Source organism: Carya illinoinensis, chromosome 6, assembly GCF_018687715.1.
Source record: "Carya illinoinensis cultivar Pawnee chromosome 6, C.illinoinensisPawnee_v1, whole genome shotgun sequence".
Lineage (NCBI taxonomy): Eukaryota > Viridiplantae > Streptophyta > Magnoliopsida > Fagales > Juglandaceae > Carya > Carya illinoinensis.
Window position 1 is genome coordinate 33,058,639 of NC_056757.1, and position 25,601 is coordinate 33,084,239.

Below are 25,601 nucleotides of genomic sequence, written 5' to 3' on the forward strand. Positions count from 1 at the left end.
TGGAGAATCTCATTCTGGCCTATTTATAAAATTATAAGTCTCTTAGGAAACAAAAATTTTATATGTAGTTATTTTAATGTATCTTTTTATGCATTTGATTAATATGATTAATTGTGTATTAAAAAAAATTAATCTAACAATAATATCAATCAAGTATATCGGAAGTATGTAAAAATGATTATGAATGTTAGATGTTGCATTAGGCCCCGTGAAAAGCAAGAAACAAGTCCTCAGTGTATCCTTATTTTACCATGAGTAATGTTTATTATAGATGTGATCGTTTTGAAAAACAATAAAATTTATTAATAAAAAATTAATTTTTATTTTATAAAAATTATTTATTTATTTATTTTTTTAAAATAATCACATGATATTTATATACTGTAAGTATTTTTTTGTTTTAACAAAGTCTACTATTAATAGAAAGCCATCAAAACAAACTAATGGCCCCCATCATTTCCCTTTTACCATTGTATGAAGCTGTTTCTTCTATTTTTTTCTCCTCTTTTCCGACCAATAATATAATAATATCTTTGCGTTTATCATTCTTTCACTAGTACTTGTTTTGTTCTATCAGGGGGGCCACATGCTTGATAGATAGATTGATATTCATGGCTCTTAACTCTTAAAAACCACGGTCTACTTCTATTCTGGGCCCACCATCAAGTGGGCATTAGATTAATTAAATTGCGAGAGAAGTCCAAGAGACAATTTGTTCGATGGATCAGTGCACAATTGCTGTACCATAAAGACAGGTGTACGGCGTATAAACTCAACAACTACGTAAAATCACATGGGGTCACTTGTCTGTCAATCATTAGTAGTGTAGTCGAAGAAATCATCAACCCTCGTATGTTTGGACGTTTCCCAGATTGTTATGCCCATGCCATGACAGATCAACCACCAACTCACAATTCGTCCATCAATTACTTAATCCCTTAGTGTACTGATCAAAGTTTTAATTAAGAATATTCTACGTATCAGAATCTTTCGATTTAAATTATATTAATTTTAATAAAATTTAATTTTTAATCATTCATAATCTAACATATATTTATACTTTTAACTTGATTTTTCTTTTATATATATATATATGCGCGCGCGCGGGGGGTGTCGGCTCTGTCATGCTTTAAATCTTTATTTGTAAGTATATATGAAGGAGGACAAACGCTGGCATCACAAATTGAAATTTTTTTAAATTCAAATATGATAAACAATTTTTCTTACAAATGGGTTAGTGCCATTGTGTTGTTCTCCATGTTGAGTTGCAAGCAAAAAGATTATTTATTATTATATTTCTAATGCAGCAGTTGGTAGAGTTGATTGCTGTGAACTTCTTTTGTTACTGGAAAATCAATTGCGTTGGCTTAGCCATTGATTAAGCAGTAACTGTGACTGCTTTTAGAGAAATAATGGAGCTTGATCTGCTGCTTACACAAGATTTATGTACAGGGGAATGACCTTTGGTCTTAATTTCATCGTATATAATTATAATTTGATATTGATGGGGGGCTCTTAGTGTCGGTAGGGACAGGTCTTGTGTAAAGAGAACCGTCCATGGGGTTAAGTGGTGGTATATGTCTGAAATCTAGTGGAGAGTAATAGACAATATGGACATGATTGAAGAGTCTACTCGTTTGAATCTGTGTTTAATGGGCCCCATGACACATATGGCCTCTGCAATGATCTTCGCAGGAAATCTGAAGAGAAATATCTCTGAAAATTAATCGAAAACATTTGCCAGGGTGATTGTTATCAACTTGGAATTGCTATAAAGATGACTGCAGGTGATTAGATAGAAAACGATTTTCATGTCTTGATGCAAACTTCCAAACCCAACCAAGAAATGAATGACGAATCATGAGATTGCAACCGACAACTGAACCAAAGAGGTTGGTGTCCTCATGGCATTAACGCCAGAAGCGGCTATCACCGTGGAAATTGAAGAGGAATCGTGAAGTAGTCTCTTTTGTTACAGCTGCAATCTAGACTCCATCTAACATATTTACACCTCGATTCAACTAGGTTTTGTCACACAAATATGGCAATATATTATATTTACATCAATAACTCCCATTCGGCGAGTGTCACAGACGCACAGTAATGGGGTCTGTCTAATCATATAGGCTTCTGGAGCCTCATTTTTGGGGTGGACATCTCCACTTCTTTGCTCATGACATGAACAGATTTGGTCCGATTTCATTTTCCCGTTTGGGAACATGATTGTACTGTTTTTGGAAATTATGGAAATAGCTCAGCTTCCCCATCAAAACCGTACCAACTGCAGACTAGAATTTGCATGAGACTAGAACAAGGTTTAGATCCTGCCTGTATGCGACGTGTCTAATGTCCAAGCGTATAAAATGCAACGCTTTTCTGCACCAAGAGTAATTTGACTTGTATCGGTTCTCTACGAGGGTGTCAATGAGAAATATACTGAAAAATGTTCGAAACTAGCTTGCCATTCTTGTGGTTTTTCTTTTTCTGTTTTCGTGTCTTTTTTTCTGGGATCGCGCATCCACAAAAAATCAAAATCAATGTGATAAAAAATTACAAATTTGGGTTTTGAAGATTAAGAAAAACTATATGATATATGAAATCAATCAAGTTATTATCATTCAGCAGCAACATGTCAAATAGTAGTACATGCATAATCCCTGCCGTCAAATGAGACATTAGAACTGCTTGAGAATGCTTGGAGAGGCACGAGAGAATTTCTTCTTGTGCAATCAAAACAACCTCAATTTGGAGGCTTTCATGCTATTTTGTTTTGTTACGACTTTGGGTTGAAAGGGACAGCTAAGTCGAACCTTGAAACTTGGACTAAGACAGAGGTGGGGTCAAGGGCATGGTGCATTGTGGCAAGGCTACATTAATTTATGTCACGGTATTTTTTGATGGTATATAAATACCAAAATAACAAGATTTATCGTGAGAGCTAGCGAATAAAGCTTACCGTTTTCTTCAACATCATTCACGCATTTCACTCCCAATCAACTTGACTTCTACTCCTACTTTCAGGATCCCAAAGCTCGCTGATCACTCTAAATATCACAGCTTTGGTGGTTTGGAACTTCAGGTCACCTTTCTTCTACTAGAATTTTGTTGCTCTGTTTTTTTTAGTCTTAATGTTCATATAAAAAATTCATTCGTGTGTACTGATCACTTCTCGGTGCTTGAAATTCTTGTTTCTTCTGAGCTTACTTGGTCCGGATGCTAAGAGTTTCTTTGGTATTCTCGTTGTTTACCAGATGTAGATTTAGTGCTTCTGAAACTTCATTCTGAGGTTGCTTAGTTTATGGCTTTTCTTTACAAAAATATTATTCCTTGAATAACTTCAATTGTATGACACAATTTTCTTTCTGATACCTTTCTGTGATCTATACTTTCCTTAAGTTTAGAGTTCTACTTTACTCGACTCACTTTTTAAAGAGTTGCACTTTACAGGGATTTGGGTTCAGCATTTTGAGAGAGCATCATTCATCTCTGATCAACTACCATCTGGGTTACTGTTTTTCTGGTTTAGTCTTAGCAGCGAGGCAACTGTAATGGATTCTTGCTGCTTGACCTTGAAACCCAATACCCATTTGGCAAAAGCGAGCAAAGGTGGTCTCAGTCGTGGAAATAATGCGTTCTGGGGGGAGAGGATCACACGGAGCCTAGGTAACAATCTATTTGTTAGTCAGTTGGCAAAAAGTTTGGGAACCGAGAAGAAGGTCACGAAGCTCAAACCAGGTGTTGCTTCTGCTGTTCTTACTTCAGATCCTAAGGAGGCTGTAGTAAGTTAATTCCTATCCAGGATCTATTTGAAATCTATGAAAACATGAAAACGATCGTTTTATTTGTGTTAGCCTCCTTCAAATACTTGAAAATACCGTGTGATCATATTCACTGTGTATATCAATTTAAATCGCATGTTTAGTTTCATTGTCTTTGTCATCTCAATTTGATGGGAGCAGTTCTATGACTGCTATTGCTAATAATCTTGTGTTTGATCTCTCAGACCTTACGAGCACCACCTTTTATTGGACTTACAGCAGACCCAAAAAATGTGGCTTCGGTCATTTTGGGAGGAGGTGCAGGGACTCAACTCTTTCCTCTTACTAGCAGAACGGCTACACCTGCTGTAAGAAAGTAGTTACATGTTTGTGTGTGTGTGTGTGTACGATTTATATATAAGACTAAACTAATCAAGTTGTTTTTCAAGAAGAAGAGTGCTCTCGCCTTTGTTGAATTGTCCTGTATTTTGGTATCGTTATGTGATGATATGGTATGATCTGCAGGTTCCAGTAGCAGGATGCTATAGGCTTATAGACATCCCAATGAGCAATTGTATCAATAGCGGCATAAACAAGATTTGTGTACTCACCCAGTATAACTCTGCTTCCCTCAATCGACACATATCACGCACATATTTTGGAAATGGAATTAACTTTGGGGATGGATTTGTGGAGGTATGGTACCCAGCAGGTGTATATTTAGATGTCAGGATTTTTTTTTTGGTAAATTTATCGATGCTTTAAGCACCGTGGATAAGTTGCCACTTAAAAAGATGAAAACAGCTAGGTCTGATTGATTTCTCTCCTCATGACCATCCACTCATAAAATCTGCATCATTGGCAGATGAGAACGATGTGGGAAGCCTGATGATCTAATTGATCCTAAATAGAGTATTTGGTCATCAAGAGAGGGAGTCAGATCACAATCATCTAATGTTTTCTTTGATAATAATGTTGTGAGTTCCTTGATTTTTAATGACTCAACATGAATCCTCTTGGAAAATAGATTCTGGCAGCCACTCAGACACCGGGAGAAGCAGGAATGAAGTGGTTCCAGGGAACAGCAGATGCTGTGAGGCAATTCCTATGGGTATTCGAGGTGGGTATGGAAGTTTGTATTCACCAAGTAATCAGTATTGCTAGCAGACCCAGACTTAAACAGATGGGCCTTGAGCCTGAATTTTTTTCCTCTGACTTGAAGTGGATTCTGATATATTATTACACTGATTATTGTAGGATGCCAGGAACAGAAACATTGAGAATATAATAATCTTGTCAGGAGATCATCTCTACCGAATGGATTATACGGACTTCATCCAGGTATACCATCCTACTAATTCCCTAATACGATTGCCTCGTTTTATTTTTCTTTTCTTTATCGAACTTGGTTTATTATCTTTACTGAATTAACAGAGCCATGTCGATCGAAATGCTGATATTACACTATCCTGTGCGGCAGTGAGTGACAGGTCTGTTCAGCTTGTTTTTGTCTCATCCTTCAAATTTTATCCATATCGGTTGATTTACTTCGATCATATAGATTTTAACGGTTTCTCTGAATAACAACACACGAGTTTCTTCTGCTGAGGAACTGGTAAAATAAAAAAGTTTTTTCCTTCTGTCGTTTAAATTTAAATGTCATCTAACAAGGAGTGTGCTCTTTCCAGCCGTGCATCAGATTATGGATTGGTGAAGATAGACAGCAGAGGCCGTATTGTCCACTTTGCTGAGAAACCTAAGGGAGCTGCTCTGAAAGCAATGGTAAGCACTAGAGTTGATCACACCTAGGGAAGGAGTTAACTCTGCTTTGCAAATGATTTAAGCCAATGAAGCTCAAAAGTTTCCCAATTGCTCTTGATTTGATCCTTTTGTAACCTAACTGCGGACATCAGAATGATCTATTTTGGAGGTTTACCTTTCAGTTACTTGCATGCTTTATAGAACCCAGATTCTTGTTATCTGATTTTACCTATGCATCTATGCAGCAAGTGGATACAAGTCTTCTGGGGTTGTCCCCACAAGATGCCATGAAAACCCCATACATTGCTTCAATGGGAGTCTATATCTTTAAGACAGAAATTTTACTGAAGCTTTTGAGGTGGAGATATCCCACAGCAAATGACTTCGGATCTGAAATCATTCCAGCAGCTGTGAAGGAGCACAATGTCAATGTCCAAGTAAGAGAACTCTTAAAAGGTGGAAAAAAAGTGTATTTCAAAATTTTAAAAATAACCTCGTTCTTGGAACAATATGTTCCTGAGTAAAGCAAACATATAGAAAATTATATTTTTTATCTCACTTTTCATGCTTTCTACGCATCCTTTGTATATGCATGATGAAGAAAAGGTAATGTATATGACATGTCTCTTTCTTTGACAGGGATACATATTTAGAGATTACTGGGAGGACATTGGAACGATAAAGTCCTTTTTTGATGCTAATTTGGCCCTTACCGAAGAGGTTTGTTGACAAGTTTTTAGGGACATCTTTGTGTATCATGTTCCTGCAGAATATACTCATAAATGCATCAAATGCACATTGATTTTCATTGAGCCATAACTCAAATGGTATTTGCTCTGTAAGAATGTAGAGGACGAGGGCTAGGTTCAAGACCTATTTATAACTTACCCAAATAAAAATTCATGTCTTATCCATTTTTCTTTAGAAAGAGGCTTCCCCATCGGTACCCTGTTGTGGGCAACCTGTTATTCAGATCATAACATGGGTGTCTGGATGTGATATAAATCTGTATTACGGCATTAAGTGCAAACACATTGAAGACTTTGGAGTTTTTACCATAAATACATTTACTGTTTCATATCGCATCAGTACCGTAAATCAGATCTTCCTTCCATTATTCGAAACTTATGTGATTTGTCTTTTTCATTGTAATGAAATTGACGTCTGTGTAGTGACATCTATTTTTACAGTTTCCAAAGTTTGAATTCTATGACCCCAAGACTCCTTTTTACACGTCTCCTGGATTCTTACCGCCAACAAAGATGGACAAATGTCGGGTATGCTAACAGACTTTGTCTTTTGCTTATAGCTTAATTGAGTTACTTGCCTTTCATACTTCACTTGGGTTTTGCAGATTGTGGATGCAATAATCTCACATGGATGTTTCTTGAGAGAATGTAAAGTTGAACATTCAGTAGTTGGTGAACGCTCAAGATTAGATTATGGTGTTGAGCTCAAAGTAAGCTATCACGATTTCATTTTTATCCTAAATTACAAAGAAGCCTAATAGACTAGAGCCCTTTTGTTTTGGTTTTCTCTTACAAATTAATTGAGAGGTCGTTTCCGTTTACAGGACACCGTCATGGTGGGTGCAGACTATTACCAAACTGAATCTGAAATTGCATCTCTCTTGGCAGATGAGAAGGTCCCAATCGGCATTGGACGGAACACAAAAATTAGGTGACCGCCCTTGAAAATCAAGTATCCTCCTTTAATCTAGATTTAATAGTTCTGACCATGTTCATTATTTTCCCTCAGGAATTGTATAATCGACAAGAATGCAAAGATCGGGAAAGATGTCGTTATCATGAATAAAGATGTAAGCATGGTGCCAATGCTCAGCTAGTAGCCTAGTCTAGTCCTTTGGCCTTTTCAACCTACTTTTTTAGAAAACAGGACATTCTTTCTTCCTTCAGTGAGTATAAGCTTCTTGTCTTATGTAAAACGTTCCATCTTATGTTTCCATCCGAATGCTCTGTCATTGCAGGGTGTTCAAGAAGCAGATAGACCAGAAGATGGATTTTATATTCGGTCAGGAATCACCATTATCCTGGAGAAGGCAACAATACAAGATGGTAGTGTCATATAAAGGGATCTCAAGTACTTTCACATGGTGGTTAGGCGATGGGAAAGGAATTATGCAGAGGCTATAACCATGGCAAATGAGGGCGACGCGCCATATTTTCATCTGCAAAGAAGCAAGCTGCAGCTTTGTTACTGCATATAAAAGTAGAAACTCCTTGCCTGTAGAAAATGAAAGTTTAATAGGCAATAAGTATTCACAAATGCAAGAGGGTTCATAAATAAATCAGGGAGCTGGATGTCAAGCAGCTGGGGTTGCGTTATTCCTTTTTATGGGGTTTTCATCAATGCCAGTCTGTATCGATATTGTATAGGACTAATGAATGGTACGAGGTTGGCTCGTACCGGTGTAGAACTTTATTCTATTTTGGTATTCAAGTATGCTACTTCCATAAATAATTATTTAAAATGCAAAAATTTTTTCATACCGATCGACATTTACAAGAGTGAAAGAATACAAATACTTCGAACTAAGAGTATGTAACAATTATTTTGACTACGTGTCTCCATAACACGTGGAACTGTTACTGCTCCTACGCCTGTCCCATAATGCATGACACTCTCGTGACAGAGTGGAGAAGGCAAAAGGATAAACAAAGAAAAACGCAAATTTGAGACAATGACACAGTGATATGGATTCCAGGCAAATGGAATCCTTAATGAAAGACTCAGAAAGTGGGATGTTGGAGAAGAAAGAAGTCCTGATTTCCAACCTTAACACCGACCACGAAAAACAACAACTTGATTCCGGCACTTCTCTCCAACTCTTTCTTGATCGCATCCCCATCAGTTCCATTCCTGGCATCAATAACTCCTCCGGTAGGTTTGTGAGATAAACCCATGTTGAATATGCTAATTAATTTTTTTTTTTTTTTTGAACTTTTGTTTTTGTATTTTTCATTTTATTAAAAGTTCTGGAATTGAAAACTGGGGATACTGTGGGGGATGCGATACAAATGTTGTACGAGAAGGATGTGTTTGGTGTTCCCATTGCGGATATCTTAGACTTGGACCCCGATTATGACCGCAGAAGATTTTCGGATCGGTATATTGGTTTCATTGATTTTGCAAGCATGTTTCTCTGGTGTCTTGAGGTGATTTCCCTTTTCCACATTCTTAGGACCAAACCCCCACCATCTTTGTAATGCAATGGATGATGCCAAGAACTTCTCATACAAAAATGTCTTTTACAGGAGTTGGAAAATGGGGTAAGGCGTGCCAAGGGCGTTGGAGGTGAAGAGATTCGGGGGAATGCCTTTTTCGCCATGCTAGCACAGAATCCTGACATTAGCCAAACCAAGGTGCTTTGTCTTTTCTGTATGTAATTTTATTGGTGTTCTGTTTCTTCCAACAACTATATTCGATCGCCGTTCATTCAATAGGTTGGAGAGCTAGCTAAATCATTCCTTTGGAATCCATTTTTCCCTGTGCACTTAGACGAAACACTCTTTCGTGTTCTGTTGCTTCTTTCAAAACATCCGTTGCAAGTTGTGCCTGTCATAGACCGAGCCAACTCCAATGTCACTGGTTTTATTACACAGGTACGTATATATCTGGACACAAATTTGCTTTGCAAATTCTACTGGCAATTTGAGTGTTCAAAGTCTGCTTGGTTTTATTCTCCGGTTCTTCCTATGGTACATTATTGCATTGAATGAGATAGTCAGTATGTATGATCTTTGGCTGCTTTTTTGTTTGAAGTAAAACAATGCATGAATTATTTTTAGTTCTGCTTATGCTTGGATAAATGGCAGAATGCAGTCATCCAATTGCTTCTTCAATCAAGTGGACTCGAGTGGTTTGATAGCATTGCAAATAAGCCATTATCAGAGTTCCTGTACATCACACTGCTCCCTTGCTAATTTTTTTCTTTTGGAAGATTTATTTACACATTTTAATAGACTCGTTTTGCATCTAATCCCATCTTTGTTCTTTATTCAGGTTTGAGAATGAAGAGCATGTAGTTCATGTATATGGGGACCAAAGCATAGCAGAAGCTCTGCATGTTCTGTGGCGAAGCCGAATTGGTGCCATTGCTGTCCTAAATCGAGAAACTAACAGGCTCGTTGGTAGCATAAGGTGCAGTGATATCTATCTTCTTATAGAGAATGAAACTTTCCTTCATGACAGAAAGTAAGTCTTCACTTCCATCCCTTTTAATTTCCAGCCTTAGATTCCAAGGTATTGAATCACCAACAGAGTTTGATTAGAAAGTTTCGTCCTGCTGGCTGCTACCTTCATCAGCTATTTTAGATTATAAACTATATAAATGTAAAATGAGTATTAGACCCTATAATGCATATCTTTGTTTCCAATCAAATGCATTTTTTACATAACCATAGGAACCTAACCATTGAGGAGTTCATTCACGTGGAAACTGGCAATAAGGGTTCTGATCCGACCATTGAACGGGACCTCGGAGCTCTTTTCTCGGCAGGGATCCTGCGTCTGAAAAATAATTTTCTTCCAAGAATGGACTCACCAGCCATCAACAAGAAAACTGACACACTCATGCAAGTGATGAAAAACATGGCAGAGACAAAAAGCACCTTCAGCTTTCTAGTCGATGATTTTCATATAGCCATAGGTGTTCTCACCCTAAGAGATGTAATAATTCAGTTTGCCCCGCCGTGTATCGACTCGACTATACATGGAGTTGGATTTTTTGAATCTGCTCTGGAACAAACTGGGTGTCATGTCAAAGACGGAACTCTAGTTTGCAATCAGTGACATTCTTTTCTGTATTTTATTGGCTAAGCTTCTACATTTATTGTATTTTTTTTGGTCTTAATTGGATTTTCTTGCCAAGCTAGATGTACAAGTTCTGTCGTCCCTGCCAAGCGAAAGCTATTGTAAGGTGGCCCTTTCATGCTTGGCATTCAGCAAGCATAGGGTTGGCTAGCCTTTGGATGAGATTTTTCAAGTGTAAAATGTGCTTTAAGTTAAGATAAAAGGTTGAGCTTCCAGAGGAACATTCTAACAATTATGTTCAAAAGATGAAGCAACGTGTAGCAAAGAGGTAGGGAAAAGAATTATATAGAATCTGGCATTGACCTCTAAACTGAAGAGAAGACATCATCATTCAAACGAGAATGGAGAGGAAGATCTCTGCTCCTTTCATCTACCTCACTTTCTTAGTTGAGGTTTCCTTCTTTTTCAGCCTAATGAAAAATAGGTAGCTCAAGAACATTTAAGTAATCAGTGGTAGCAGAAGGATAATGCACGTGCATAACTCTTGTCCACTTCAACCATTTTATAACACAAACTAAGAGTTCTCTCCCAAACCGCAGTCATCCAAAATAACCCATCAGGAATAACACAGGAAAAGAAAAACCAAAACAAAGCATATACACATACAGGAAACATAAAAATAGAATTTTTAAGTTCTCCCTCTATTCACATATATACGAGTCTGTCTCTGTGTGGTTGCATGTGAGCAGACATGAAGATGCAGCTCTCTCTTTTCGTTTCTTTTTTTCATTTTTTTTCAATGAATCTAATTCTTGGTTCCTTGGCAGTACTCAGATTTTCACTCTAGTTATTCTGAGAGGAACAGCAGACCACATCAGCAGCAAGGCAGGTGCTTTTGAAATTATCACAAGACTAGTTCTGGTTGTGCCATCCTCACTTCCAAATTGCCATGGTCAAGAAACAATCCTCTTTGGAGTTCCTCCCACCAAGCAGCGAGAAAACATATTCCTCTAAAGAAAAGACGAAAAATAACAGAAAGTTCTGAATCAGAAATGGAAAAGAAAACACTCTACATCTCTTCCCTATTACTAATAGCCAAAGCATTTCTTGCCCTTTTCAACAACTGGAACGGGCAATATTCCATTAGATCTCTTTGTTTACTCTTTCTTTCCGCACATCTCTTTGCTTGCTCTTAAATGAATCCATATTACTCAGGGCACAGTTATTTTACGACCCTTTGGTATTCCAAACAACAAAAGGCCCTCTTTTTGTATACTCACATGGAGGGAAACCACACATAGCCTTCCCCATCAATGCCATAGCAGCAATGCTTGGAAATTGCTTCTTTTGAAACCCATCTAATGTTGCCTTTGAACATTGTGGCTCACAAACCACCACAGCCTCAGGCCTCTTTTGGGGAGAGGCAACCCGATTATGGCACCACCTCCGAATCCAAGGATGTGAGAGTGTTACATATTGACTTTTCTTCCCTGAATCAACAGAAGAGGACTCACCATTCCTTATTAACTTAGCATTTTGACCTAATTCCATCTGTTCCTTACCATGACATCTACCCAGAGAGGGTTCAGAACTGGTTATGCCACATTTTAAAATTTGGCTGAAGAATTTATTGCCCTCTTCATGGGTAGGTGCTTCTCCCATTTTTGAGCTCTTGATACCATGAGCAGAACCTGGAGAACTCAACTTGAGACGTTTGGCCCACCTGCTGCTTGGCTCCGGTCCTAGAAGGTCATCCTGACAACCACTAGGTTTGGAAGTCTCAGGCTCCAGTCCTACAAGGTCATCCTGACAACCACTAGGTTTGGAAGTCTCAGGCTGCTCGGCATCAGAAAGAAGCTGTTCAATGTCCAAACTCTGGGTTCTTGATGAGCTAGTCTCACTGCAACCCATAGGGCTTGCCAAAGCAGAAAGATCAGGAACAGGATGATTTAGATCACATACCACCCCATTCAGGGGTCTTCCCTCCATTTCTACTCTAGCCGAAGCATCTGCAGCTTGAGATGTTTGTGACTTCCCCTTGAGGAACTACAATATTCAAAAAAATTTTATTGCTTTATCATAGCACCAATGTAATACAAACCCAATTTACTTGGAAGACAAATAGATGCATGGATTAGTCAATTGACAACCAATACAAGGACACACCATCCAAAAGATCAAAACACAGCAAGAGTTACCTTTCTAGATGAGGATGAAGGACCACCTGCAACAAACAGGCAGTACCATCAGCTCAAAAAAGGGAACAGATAAGCTTACGTACATGAAAATTCAGGCATGATACCTATAGAGCTATTTGATAGACTTCAGTGAGACCAGAAATGTTATTGTCCATCACCCAATAAAATGCATCTTACTCTCAGTGTAATGCTGTAGAACCTAGAATCCTATCCATATAAAACGGTGCAATGCTATTTGATAGAATCCTGGTGCAGATCCAAATTGATATGGGATATCAATGATTTTGATTTTGACCAAATTTTTTATAGGATTCTTGTTTATTTATGTATTAATTTCTCATACAATAATTTAGACTTTTCCATTTTTGGAAAAATTTTCATAATTTCGAATTTTGCAGCTATTTAAGTCCGGCTCGTGGGCTTCATAAAATAATTTCAAATTTTATTATTAATCAATATTATTCAGAATTTTCTCTATGTTTTGGGCATATCTCTTATCTTTCTTGTGAATTATTTGTTGAAACTAGCCACCAGAATTAATCTAAATTATATCCGACGTCAAATCCAAAATGTCAAATATGGCAAGTGTACATACCGGGAAGATAGTTCTCCTGTAAAACATCCATGTCCATAGTATCAGTTTCAGCTGATGATTCGTTCTTCAGTCCATCTGGAACATTTACATCTCTAACATTTTCTTTTCCCTCACTTTCTGTGGAGCTCTCTAAAGGTTGCAGTTTCACTCCTTTTTGAATGTGGAAACGAAAATCTGGGGATAAACTGAGAATCTCACTTAAAGTTTTTCTTTGGAGTTTTGCAGATACTGTTGACTCCCTTGGTATTTGACGTTTATCAGATAAGTCTACATCGGTCTTTTCCGTGATCATAATATGGTGAGTTGTTTGGGAGAATTTAAAAGGACTTCTAGCTGCTCCTCTCATTGAGTCATTGGTGGTGTAGGTTCTCATAGCCTCCACATCATCAACAGAGTACGGCAGTCTTGCTAGCGAATAACATTCATGATATAATTTTTCTGTTTGGGCCGTCTCTGGGGGGCTGCTCTGTTTACCAACATGATACGCCTTCTGCCTCAAAAAGGACTTCCCAGATGTTATGGAGTCTAATAAGTTACTGAATTTCTTCTCATGTACCAAGATAGTGGAATGGTTGTGATGATTAGTGTCCTGAACGAGTTTTTCTGATGCCATAATGGAGTTTGATTGGTTTATGTCATCTTGTCCAGACAGTCCGCTGTTAATTCCATGTGGCACAATTTTTAAACTTGACCTCATAAAATCATCCTGAAGAGACGTTGAAACAGCTAAGCTGTTCGTTTCAAGATCTTTATGAGATTTCACCTGCTGCTCTGAGGACTGAGAGATGCCTCCAGGTTGAAAACGAAATTCAAGAGTGTCCATTTCAGGAGGAGCCTCTGAAGATTTTGAAGGTAAATGACTCTCACTTCTGTGGACAGAACCAGTAATATGCCCAAGGCTGGAATCATTTTGAAAACTCAGTACTCCCCCATGACGCATGGCTTCATCATTCTTTAAAGCCAAAACACCACCCTGTCTCTTTCGAGAAAGATTGAACATGGGAAAGGATCGGTAACTATGTCTCTCTCTCCTCAATCGTTTTGAAATTGCTGTCATATTCTCATTATCATTGATAATATCAACTTCCTTGGCTTTACTTACTTCTCTAAATCCTCCAGCACAAATTTCTATCGCAATCTCTGGCCCACCATGTACAGGGTGCTTCTCAGCATCATGAACTTCTTCCTTGGACTCGTGATGGATCGATTGTGTAACGTGATCAGACATGGTACTTAATTATGTTTCTCAAGCAATAGCAATTCCTCATCAGCTCATCAAAAGGTCACCTGAACACATCATTCAGCCCAAAAAAAAAATTTCATGGTAATTAATTATGTTTCCCTATCAATAACTATTCCTCAGTCTCTCCTGGGCCTTATCATATTATTATGCCATTTTATATCCGCTTTAACTCTTGGGACAGATGATAATTTATCTTGGTATCTCTTATTACCTATTTAAACTTTAAAGCTACACCCAGAAAAGAAAAAAATCATAACGATAACATGTTGAGCTCGAGGTATAGGTTAACTGTACCACCTTTTTAAAGTCGAAGACTAAAGTACAGGTGTTCGAGTCATATGCTTCTGTAATAAGCGATGATACATCGGAACAAGACGTAGCTGAAGCAGTTTTAACCAAGCAACAATAAAATTAGGCTTAGTCGAAGTGAATTCTTGAGATGATAGTCTCTTCCAAAAAATCAGTTTCAATGTCCACACACTTGTTAAGTCAAAAGGCAACAAAATAAACAAATCAAAAAAGAAAAAAAACTCACCTGAGTCACAAATACAGCGAAGACCACAGATATCGAGGTTCAAGAGAAGCTGTAGATCCAGAAAGAGAGATCGAAACAGAGCCACGGAGAGGGAGAGGGAGAGTTCTTGTACGTGAGGAAGATGGAATTATTATGGACAAGGGTAATAGAACGAATAAATATGAATGGAGGAGAAGAGAGAGCAGAGCAGGAGCAGTAAGAAGAAGAAAAGAGAGTTTAAGGTCGCGTTTGGGCAGTGAGTGATCAATATTACGCGAATAAAAAAAAAAAGTAATGATAAAATATTAAATAATAATAAATAAAAATAATAATAAAATAATAAATAACATTACGAAATAATCATAATAAAAATTATAATTATTTTATATTTTATTATTATTTTATTATTTATATTTATAAAATATCTAAATGTATTAATATCTAAAAGCAAATAAGATAATATTTGAACATTAAGATGAAATGATATAATTTTAAATGAAAGTTAAAAATTAAATATAATATTATTATAATGTATTTGAATAATATTATTATTTTAAAATTTTAAAATATTAAATTATTTATTATATTTTATAAAAAAATTTAAAAATATTATAATAATAAAATAAAATAAATTAAGATATCTAAACCTAGCTTAAGGAAGCTGGGAAGTTGAAGCCGAGCTCTGTTTCGTTTTACTTTGGACGTTTTACGCTGTTAAGTGATATTTGCTGGGTAAGTTTTGTAGATTTTATTTATAAAAAAATAATAAATTTAGAATTTATATAAATATTATTATTATTTGATTATAGATTTTTTTTTTTTAAAAAAAAGAGTAAGCAAAATTTACATATTCTATAATTATATTTAATATTATTCTTTTTAATTGGTATCCTATTTTCTTCTCTCTTTTTTTCTATTTTTAATTTGTTTCTCTCTTGCTCAATCCTAAAAATGGCCCCTCCAATAAAATATTTTCAATTAAATTATTTCACCAAATTATCAAAGAATAATTCTATTTGAAGTCATTTATTCTACATACCATATACGTGATAAAATTTAATTTAGAAGATAAATTTTAAATCTTATAAATTAAATTATGTCATGTGAATAATATGTAGTGTAAAAACTTTCAAATAGTACCACTCATTATAAAATGAAAAATTCTATTTGTCATTTTTGTTTTTATATTTAAACACATACATATACATATGTAAATATGTATATTTAAATATAAAGACAAAAATAACAAATCATATAATAATATGTAGTGTGGGAATGATGAGTAGCATTTCTATTTTTTTCTAAAATAAAAAATAAATTGTTATCCAAATAACATAATTCTGATGCAAAAATGAGTTGTATAGTGATAGAGCAAGCAAATTCATTGTACCCTTTAAAAAAAATTAGACATAATTTGGGACAGATGTGAGATAATTCATTCTTTAATGATGAACCTTATTCTTTTAATAGAAATGCACAAGATTTGGACATTTTATAATTTTATCTAATATTATTATTTTTTATTATGAGTAATATTACATACAGTCATTTTTTTGTACATTCTGTATATTTTATTGATATGATTGAGTCATTGACTGTATTAATTTTTTTAATATATAACTAATTATATTAATAAAATGTACAAAAGAATACGTAAAAGTGACTTTATATAGAATTTTTGTTTTATTATATCAACTACAAAATATGTTATGCCTTAAAAATTCAATTTCTAAGCTCTAACTTTCGCACTTAAATCTAAAATATATTGTTTGAATTTTAGCGTGTCAATGTATCATTTACAACTAGATCTATTATAATTATTAAAATTTTAAAATACCATTTATTAGTGAATTCATCAGGGCTCTGCATCTCACATCATTTGTATGTTTTATTATATCGAAATATAAACTTACGGATAATTATTTTTACTAATAAACTGAGATGCTTGTCCAAAGCCGTACACAAAATTATGGCTGCGGTGGACTTGGCGGCTAGTGAGAGTCGAGCCGATGAAGCAAAGGCTTAGGATGGCGCTGATCTGAGCTGATGGATAAATAATGGTAGCTAGCTATTCGACACGCAGGCATTGGATTAGTTGGACACTGATCACCACGCACTGGGCTAGTTTGTCAGAATGCCGTTCTTTGTGGCCCCCACCAACCATTCCATGACAAATCTTGATAGGCTCATTGTTGACACCCAGACACAAACATAGCCATGCCTTGACACTAGGGGTGGGCTCCGACTCCGACGGAGTCGGAATCGACAATTCCGAACTCCGACTCCGATAGGAGTCGGAGGAAAATTTTTTTCCGACTCCGACTCCGAACGGAGCCGTACTCCGACTCCGATCGGATGTCGGAATTCCGATCGGAATTCGGAATTCCGATCGGAGGTCGGCATTTCGATCGGAGCCGGAGTCCGAACTCCGACTATATTTGGGCTTTGTCCCAATTCCGACTCCGAAAGCCCAATTCCGACTCCGAAGGCCCAACTACGAAGGCCCATACTTAATATTAGGCCCAACTACCTAAATAACATAAATACAAATAACATTGATTAAACAGTCATACGTTACACAACCAAATAGTAGTAAATTAGTAATTAAACAATAACAAAGTCTTGATTCTTGAACATCGAGAAAGGAAAAAAGTCTTGATTCCTGAAATTTAAACCAGTAGCCACCACCATTCGGTATTCATTCTCATAATATTTTATCTGCAAAATAATACATATGAAAAGATTTTAAAAAAATATAGTATGAAATTATGAATTATGAAATTGTCAATAATTTTTTAAATGATTTAAAAATACTAATCTAGTACCTGAATAGCATCACCCATCCATGTACTTGTAACTCATCCACAATTATCACTCATCTGCAACTATGCTAGGGTTCACGAGTAGGTCTACAAAATCATAAAAATTAGAAGTTGAATAATTAAAACATAATAAATATTTAAATTATCATTTAAAAGCATATAAACTATAAATTTACCTGATTCAAGCCTATAGCTTTCGGGATCAATGATATCTACTCCAATGGGCATTTCACATAGCCAATTCTGTGTACAAATGAGGGCCTCCACAGTTGAAGCTGATAATGAACTCCGATAAGCATCTAACACACGACCTCCAGTACTAAACGCCGACTCAGAGGCAACCGTAGTGATAGGAATAGCCAACAAATCTCGAGCTATTCGGGAAAGAATAGGAAACTTGGTGGAATGAACCTTCCACCAAGTTAATAACTGAAATGCATCACTAGGTGCCTCAACATCTTCCATCAAATAGCGTTCAACCTCAGATCTACACTGCATAATATTCCTCGATGCACGCCTTTGATGATATCGCTGCACCAATGGTGATGAAAGAGATGCAGCAGAAGCAGTGTAATCACCGGAAGATGTCGAACTGGTCGGGTGTGAGGAGCTACGGCTACCACTGGCTGGAGTAGGATGACTATTATTGTTGTAGTGACCATATAAGTCATCAATATCCTTTCTCAGCTCTCGAATAAACTCTTCAGCCTTCTCTTCCCAAAGGATGTCAATAAAGAAAAATTGTATAATTTCCAACTTATATCGGGGGTCAAGGATTGCAGCCACAAATAATAATCTATTTATCTTCACAATATCCCCCCAATATTTGTCATATTTTGATTTCATCCTCATAGCCGTAGCAAATAACAATCCCTCGCTATTACCATAATTCTGTTGCAAGTGATCATGAATCCTCGAAAGCTCGTCGAAGTACAAGTTCGCAGTACAATATTTGGATCCAAATATCCGCATAGTTGTATCATAAAATAACTTCAAAAAATCAACGAAACACTTCACACGATCCCAATCAACTGCATCCGGCGCACCGAGTCCCCTTCTCCCTCCAGTAGACTCCATCAAAGCATACCTCAGACCCCCATCCTCGACCTCCATTCGCTGGAATGCCCTTTCGTACTTCTGCGCCACCGCCAACATCATATATGTGGAGTTCCATCGAGTCGGAACGTCCAAGCACAACATAGCGGAACATGGAATCTGAAGTTGTTCTGCTATCGCCTTAAACTTGCTAAGCCTTTGGGGGGAAGCCCTCACATATCTCATAATGTTGCGCACTTTGGTAATTGAATCATCAACCTCCTTCAACCCCTCTGAAACAATGAGGTTGATGATATGAGCACAACATCGGACATGTATAAACTCGTGTCCACGAATGATATCTTCTTTTACCGTTGTATTTCTCTTAAACCACTCAATTGCAGTATCATTGGCACTAGCATTGTCAACTGTGATACAAAGGACTTTTTTAATTCCCCAGTCTTGAATACAATCATCCATCATTGCACCAATGGATGCACCCTTGTGATCAACTATCTCTTTAAATCCAATTATCCGTTTGTGCAGTGTCCACTCACTGTCAATAAAGTGGGCTGTGATACACATGTAGCCCACATTTTGTATGGACGTCCATGTATCAGTGGTGAATGACACTCTCTGACCAGTCCGAGAAAACATCTCTTTCATTTCCGTCTTCTCCTTCAAATGCCTCTTTAAACAATCACGCATAACTGTATACCGTGAAGGCATGGGAAAACGTGGCTCAAGACAGTGCACAAATTTGTTGAAGCCTTTTTTGTCAACTGTGGTAAAAGGCATCTCATCAGTAATGATCATCTCTGCAAGTAAATTCCGCAACATCTTCTCACTATATTGAGGGATTATAAGCTTCTTAACATGTGATCCGCCAGCATCAGTTGCCATTTGAGTTTCGTAACTCAGCTTGGTTTGATCAGTGCCAGTGGCCGCCAATCCCTTCGCAATCTTATACCGCTGGCAACCGGTAAGATGTGCTATCAATACACTGGTGCCTTGTTTCTTCGAATGGCAACCACAAAGTTGCCCACAGTGGTTACATCTTGCTTGAGGGTTCACATTATCACCAGAAATTTTAGTGAAATGTTCCCATGTCCAAGACCGTTTTTTAGAAGGCCGTGGTGGTCGATCTTGCTCAATGGGCACATCTGCCATCTCCTCCTCTTCATTGAACATATCTTCATCTTCTCCTTCTATATCTACTGGGAGTCGACTGGATGCACAGGAAGTAGCTGCTCTAGATGTTGGTCTAGATGCAGCCCTAGATGGGGCTCTAGGGGTGGAAGTACATGCCGTCGTCGGGGTGGAAGCCTCCGCCGGTGCATAATCACTGGCCTTGTCTCCACAATCTCTACTTCTACTAGTAGTAGAATCCATACTATTTGAAATCAAAGAACTTGAAAAATTAAATTAAAAGCAGGAAGTTAGTTGCTAAAATAAAACATGTAAATACTGTAAATAATACAAAATTAGAGCAAGTAAGTATATATGATAATGATATTAGAGCAAGTAAGTATATAGATTGCATATGTACAATATATAAAGTTTGGCCTATTAATTAACACACATACATTTATATAGAATTATATATGATATATAAATATATAAAGTTTATTTATATGATATATAAATATATAAATATATGATAATAACCATGCACCAACTACCTAAGAGAAGTCCTAGCCTGAGAGAGAACATTAATATATATTTTAATATATATATAATCTATAACATCGTGGCCAACAGTTTCTATTTTTATTTTTTCCAATTGTACTTTGTATAGAATATACATAGAGTGGACTTTACTATGCTGGAAAACTTGGTATGGACAGTGGAAAACAGAAAATCATTGGTCCAGTATAAAGCTTCAAGGTTAATAATTCCATGAGCGTACATTTCTATAAGTCATTTAAGTACGCTTGTTGGAGAAATGAACTTTCAAAAAATCTCCCTTTCATAAAACCTTTGATTCTGTTAAATGAATTACAGCGAGCATCGGGAGCACGTGAAGGATCTCTCCATCCTATCAAAGAATCCAAAACGAATTGTCATTATTGATAACAATCCATTCAGTTTCTTGTTGCAACCACTGAATGGAATTCCTTGCGTTCCATTTACTGCCGGGCAACCCCATGACACAGAGGTATCAGGATTTGCATTTGATATCCGAGTTTCTCTTCACCAATTAATTTCACCATTGCCTCTTCACCAATTGATATGTTCTTGAATAATTTGAGTTCATTAAAAAGGCTCCTTTCAGGAGATCATTTGCATATTATATGAGGATTGACCCCAAAGGTACAACTGCCATTACAATCAGGCTTTAAAATGATGTAAAATAACATGATTGTTTTCAGGGACATTTTCACAAACACATTCCGTTCACTGCTCTAGATACAAACACCATGATAAAATTTAACACATATTCACACCATGATACAAACATATTTCTAATTTCCTATATTCTACACAATCCAAAATCAATAGCCATTACAGATTCACTATTTATAAATCCACAATCACAAATTATTTACTAAAAGGCATGAATTTAAATCCCAAAACTTACCCGTTGATGACGGCGAGAACTGGGCAGCGTGAGTCCGTGAGCCGTTAGGCGTTAGGCGTGCGAGCCTATGACGGTGCGCCGTGAGCCGTGTGAGTGCCGACTGCCGAGAGTGTGGACTGTGAGTCTGTGAGTAGTGCGTACTGCGTAGATCGGAGCCTCAGACTTGGTCACTTGAGTGGTCCGAGAGTCATGAGACGGATCATGAAGAAATGGCTCAAGAGGTATGGCCCTCACAGAGCAAAACGATGTTGTTCCTATTTAATTGGAACGGCGTCGTTTAAGATAGAAAGTCAAAGTAGAAACATTAAACACAGATGCAAAACGACGTCGTTTTGCATCTGTGTAATTATTTAAAAAAAACTTCGGAGTTCGGAGTTCGGAATTCGGAGCCACGTTTGGATCCGACTCCGACTCCGAACTCCGCTCAACTAAAAGAACCCCCTCCGATTTCCGACTCCGATTTCCGAAACTCCGACTCTGATGTAGTCGAAATCGGAGCGGAGGTCGGCCGGAGTCGGAAATTTCGGAAATCTGCCCACCCCTACTTGACACCCAGCAAGGTTACCGACTGGGTGCAGTCCAGCGCACGGTCAGGCATGTGGATGCCCCTGCGCCGTACGCCCATGCATAGCACGCTAGGCCAACGCCTAGGCAAGGCAAGGGCATGCGCCATGCAACATCAGGCACGGCACCATACCATGCCATGCCTATTAGCAGATCATGCATGGCACCATACCGAACCCATCAGCAGTTATAAGTCAGATTAGTCCAGCCGTGGGCCATGATTTATACTAAGCTATTTATAAGCCATTGCATGTCACGGCCACCATGGCCTATACAAGTATATTTTATTACTTTTATTTATTTTTATTTAATTATTTTTTTATAGACCTTTTGAAAGTTTTCACTTTGTAATTTCTGTAAATAGAACTCTTAGTTATTTCATTTCCATCTTTTGACATTTTTTCCTTTGTGAAACGATTTAATTTGTTTTTGTATACTTTCGGTGCTTGTACACTTAGGCTCTTTTTGGTACAATTCGTGAATTTCAATGAGAGGATTAACACCTTACAATTCTAGAATAGGTATTGTCGATTTATCTATCTTTATTTCATCACCTTGCAATTCGTAAATATGTGTTAATTCAGTTTATCAATTTCTTGTTTATTTTCTGTTCAATTTTCATATCATCCATTTATCAATCTTTTGCATATTTTCATTCTCTATTCAAAAATTTAAAAATACTTTTATGTTCTTACATTTTCTAGTTTGTTTATATTCTTTCTTGCATTTTCTCTCATATCAAACATGTCTTAAGCCTCCATCTTTCTAAGGCCAAATTCTCATCTCCCAATCATAAATCAAGCACAACACATTTCCACATCTATAGATCTATAATTCTCACATGTCATACCTTAGATCTATAATTTCATATCCATTCCATACACTTTCTCACTTACCAAACACATTTAGCCTCCATAAGATCCAAGTATATATCATATCACTTCCATAAAGCCATAAAACCCTAGATCTAGTTTACACACAAGCATTCATCCATCCAAATTAACCCTAGTCGAAATTCACATTGCCTCCATCATTCCATATATATCTCTTGTCTTAGTTGGCAATCCTAGTCACCTTCATCCATTCCTATAAACCCTAGCCAAAACCACCTAAACTCTCACAAGGTAATTCCTACATTTTAGGAATCCTCATCTCATCTTCCAAATCCAATTCCTAAAATCACTCAATTTCTAGAATTACTCAAGTCAACCAAAACCCTCTCCAATTGCCAAAACCGAAATCTTCTCTTTCCTTGATAGATTACTACAACTTATGAATTTTTCCACAATCATCTCCATCTTTCCAAATCCCACAAAAAATCTTCATCCTCTTGCTAAATTTAAATCCTATTATCTCCAAATCCCTAAACTCTAGGAACAATCATAGACTTATTCAAACACTATCCAAACCCTAGCAAGCCATCCTAGACTCCAACCCTAGTCTATCACTTCCCAATTTTGTAATCCTCCTTAACCATCACTCAAAACCCTAGCTACAGGTCACCATACCAACTCTAACTATCATCCAAGTAGCGCCAACATCAAGGGAAACCATCAAGCCGTTCCACGTTGCATCAAACACAACACATCATCACTTAGATTATCCTGCTACTACATCATCATCATCACCACTTCTATCACTCAAACACTAAACTTTCATCAACCTAGGAACCCTCCATTGCCACGCAAGTTCAAGGCCAAACAAGTTGGTTGGGCACAATCGGTCATCACTACAACAAAACGAGCTTGTGGACCTTAATATTTAGGAACTAGACCGAAGTTCTTAACATAGTTTCCGACCTCCACGTCATATCTTGGAAAAAACCTAGTGTGCCTCAAATTGTTACCGTTCAAATGTACCGCTCGGTAACTTTTTTTTTAATTTAGTGATTAAGCAAGTGATTTTAAATATACTAATATATTTTTAAAATTTTTTAAAATATTTAAATATATTAAAAATATGAAAAAAAAACTAACATGTGGTCAAGTGGAGCGGTGCCACTCAGAGAGTAGAGTAGCCCGCTCAAAATACCACTCCTTTATTTTGAGCGTCATTTTTATAGATTTGCTATTTGAAAATTTTTACTGTACATAAAATAGTGTTGCAATGTAAAAGTTTTTAAATAAAATTATTATTTATAAATATATATTATTTTTTTTCCACATTTTCTATATAACTTATCTGAATGAATCCAAATTTGTCTCAATTGTTGCATAGATTTGCAATTGTTTGTCAGATAAAATACAAAAAATCTTGTATTAAGTCTTAATTTAAGAAAAAGCTAAATTATTGTGTATTACTGCATCAAAATAAAATAGGTCCATCGTAATTACATTTCACATAATTTAGTAAGTATCTAATAGTGCGTGGGAAATTTACATAAATTATATGTAAGGAGGATTTTCAGAGTCTGAGCCCAATACATGAAGGGCCCAAACCGACCAAACAACATACCGACCCAATCAAATGGTCCCAAGTCCTACAACAGAAACCAGTTTATGATCTTAAACACGTGGAAACCCTCTATTTACTTACACTCTACCTAAGACAATACTTACATTGGCATTGGAGACTTCTCAGTCTCCAGCACGGCCCATCTCGTTGTATTTTATTTGTATTTGTAAGTCCAAGACCGAAAATCCGAGTTGCTGAGAGCTCAACTCAAAGACGTATGAAACACGACACTAACACTATAATAAATTTTTCAATACTAATTTATTGTACTTATCTCTCTAACTTTAAATTTTAAAACTCTATTGAATTATAAAATGTCTTAATTTGAAAGAAACAAAATCAATTAATTTTAAAATTTTAGAAATATGACACATCAACAAATTGAAAGTTAGTTTTATTATAAATAAATTTAACGTATTATATAAAACTATACTAATATATAAATTTACTTTTATATAATCTTTTTGTGAATATAAAACTTTCATTTTCAATATTATATTTATTACTGATGCATTAGATATGATCCACAATTTTCATTCAATTTCTGTATAACAACTTCTTTTAACATACAAATAAGAGCAACCACAAAGATCAAATAAATAATTGTACGACGCCGCGAGAACATGACCCACAAATTTCAGTTCATGGTTCTTGCCAACTCAAGCAGATTGCCCATCTCGTGATTTTTGAATATCATTAATTGGTTCTCAGATTTCACACAATTCGGATTTAAATATGTTGATGAAGATCACATGTCTAGGCTATATTTTTTCAAGACTGATTTATGCAATCTTAAATTATTCACAATACTCATAATATATTAATCAAGAATCTCATAACCTGATAGTATTCATCCTGTTATCCAAATAGAAAACTAGGTTGGAATCCCACCCATTTATTAAAAAAAAAAAGAAAAAAAAAAGAAAATAGAAATTATACACAACAGTCTTATATTTTTTCACACTATTAAAAAATATAAATTTATTATTTTATCCTCTTTTATTTTACAGTTAAAAAATTATAATATGTTGGGTGCGTTTCTATGTAGCATGCCTAAAAAAAAAATTTGTACTAAAAAAGAGATTGTCAGCTCCCACTTACAAACAGACTGGGCCCATGTGTTTTATTGTTTAATGGGCCCATGTTTTTCGTTTAGACAACGTAGTGTTTTTGTGTTTCTATTTTTATGTACTTTATTTTTATTTTATTTTATAAATAAAAAGAAATAGATTATTAGAGTTTATAAAAATAGTGTCATACTTCTCCTTTGGAAGAAAGTGGGTGATAGTTTCACTCATCCGTT

General features: G+C 36.3%; 4 protein-coding genes across 7 annotated transcripts; 2 read left to right on the forward strand and 2 right to left on the reverse strand.

Annotated features, from left to right (window-relative positions):
- The first annotated feature begins 2,917 nt into the window (after positions 1-2,917).
- Positions 2,918-7,997, forward strand: LOC122312465 (glucose-1-phosphate adenylyltransferase large subunit 1-like). Of its 2 annotated transcripts, none has more exons than XM_043127076.1 (15): positions 2,918-3,079; positions 3,448-3,779; positions 4,004-4,126; positions 4,284-4,454; positions 4,786-4,878; positions 5,016-5,099; positions 5,193-5,248; positions 5,447-5,540; positions 5,765-5,956; positions 6,159-6,239; positions 6,710-6,796; positions 6,874-6,978; positions 7,093-7,199; positions 7,278-7,338; positions 7,507-7,997. In XM_043127076.1, the coding sequence occupies exons 2-15, from the start codon at positions 3,549-3,551 to the stop codon at positions 7,606-7,608; spliced, it is 1,587 nt and encodes a 528-aa protein (XP_042983010.1). In that variant the 5' UTR covers positions 2,918-3,079; positions 3,448-3,548; the 3' UTR covers positions 7,609-7,997. The 2 variants fall into 2 exon arrangements, with proteins under 2 accessions (XP_042983010.1, XP_042983011.1); XM_043127077.1 differs by lacking the exon at positions 2,918-3,079 and adding an exon at positions 3,124-3,286.
- A 202-nt stretch (positions 7,998-8,199) lies between these two features.
- LOC122312466 (SNF1-related protein kinase regulatory subunit gamma-1-like) lies at positions 8,200-10,409 on the forward strand. Of its 2 annotated transcripts, none has more exons than XM_043127079.1 (7): positions 8,200-8,420; positions 8,514-8,695; positions 8,795-8,902; positions 8,984-9,142; positions 9,356-9,438; positions 9,543-9,680; positions 9,944-10,409. In XM_043127079.1, exons 1-7 carry the CDS (start codon positions 8,234-8,236, stop codon positions 10,329-10,331), a joined length of 1,245 nt encoding a protein of 414 aa, XP_042983013.1. In that variant the 5' UTR covers positions 8,200-8,233; the 3' UTR covers positions 10,332-10,409. The 2 variants fall into 2 exon arrangements, with proteins under 2 accessions (XP_042983013.1, XP_042983012.1); XM_043127078.1 differs by having other exon boundaries at positions 8,201-8,420; positions 9,543-9,734.
- Positions 10,410-10,826: 417 nt separating this feature from the next.
- On the reverse strand, positions 10,827-15,090 carry LOC122312464. 2 transcript variants are annotated; one of them, XM_043127075.1, is made up of 5 exons: positions 14,864-15,090; positions 14,626-14,708; positions 13,086-14,372; positions 12,491-12,516; positions 10,827-12,338 (listed from the first exon to the last, which is right to left on the reverse strand). In XM_043127075.1, exons 3-5 carry the CDS (start codon positions 14,311-14,313, stop codon positions 11,520-11,522), a joined length of 2,073 nt encoding a protein of 690 aa, XP_042983009.1. In that variant the 5' UTR covers positions 14,314-14,372; positions 14,626-14,708; positions 14,864-15,090; the 3' UTR covers positions 10,827-11,519. The 2 variants fall into 2 exon arrangements, with proteins under 2 accessions (XP_042983009.1, XP_042983007.1); XM_043127073.1 differs by lacking the exon at positions 14,626-14,708.
- Positions 15,091-17,667: 2,577 nt separating this feature from the next.
- LOC122312784 (zinc finger BED domain-containing protein RICESLEEPER 2-like) lies at positions 17,668-20,091 on the reverse strand. Its single transcript, XM_043127436.1, has 3 exons — positions 18,549-20,091; positions 17,841-18,377; positions 17,668-17,751 (listed from the first exon to the last, which is right to left on the reverse strand). Exons 1-3 carry the CDS (start codon positions 20,089-20,091, stop codon positions 17,714-17,716), a joined length of 2,118 nt encoding a protein of 705 aa, XP_042983370.1. The 3' UTR covers positions 17,668-17,713.
- Between the last annotated feature and the right edge of the window lie 5,510 nt (positions 20,092-25,601).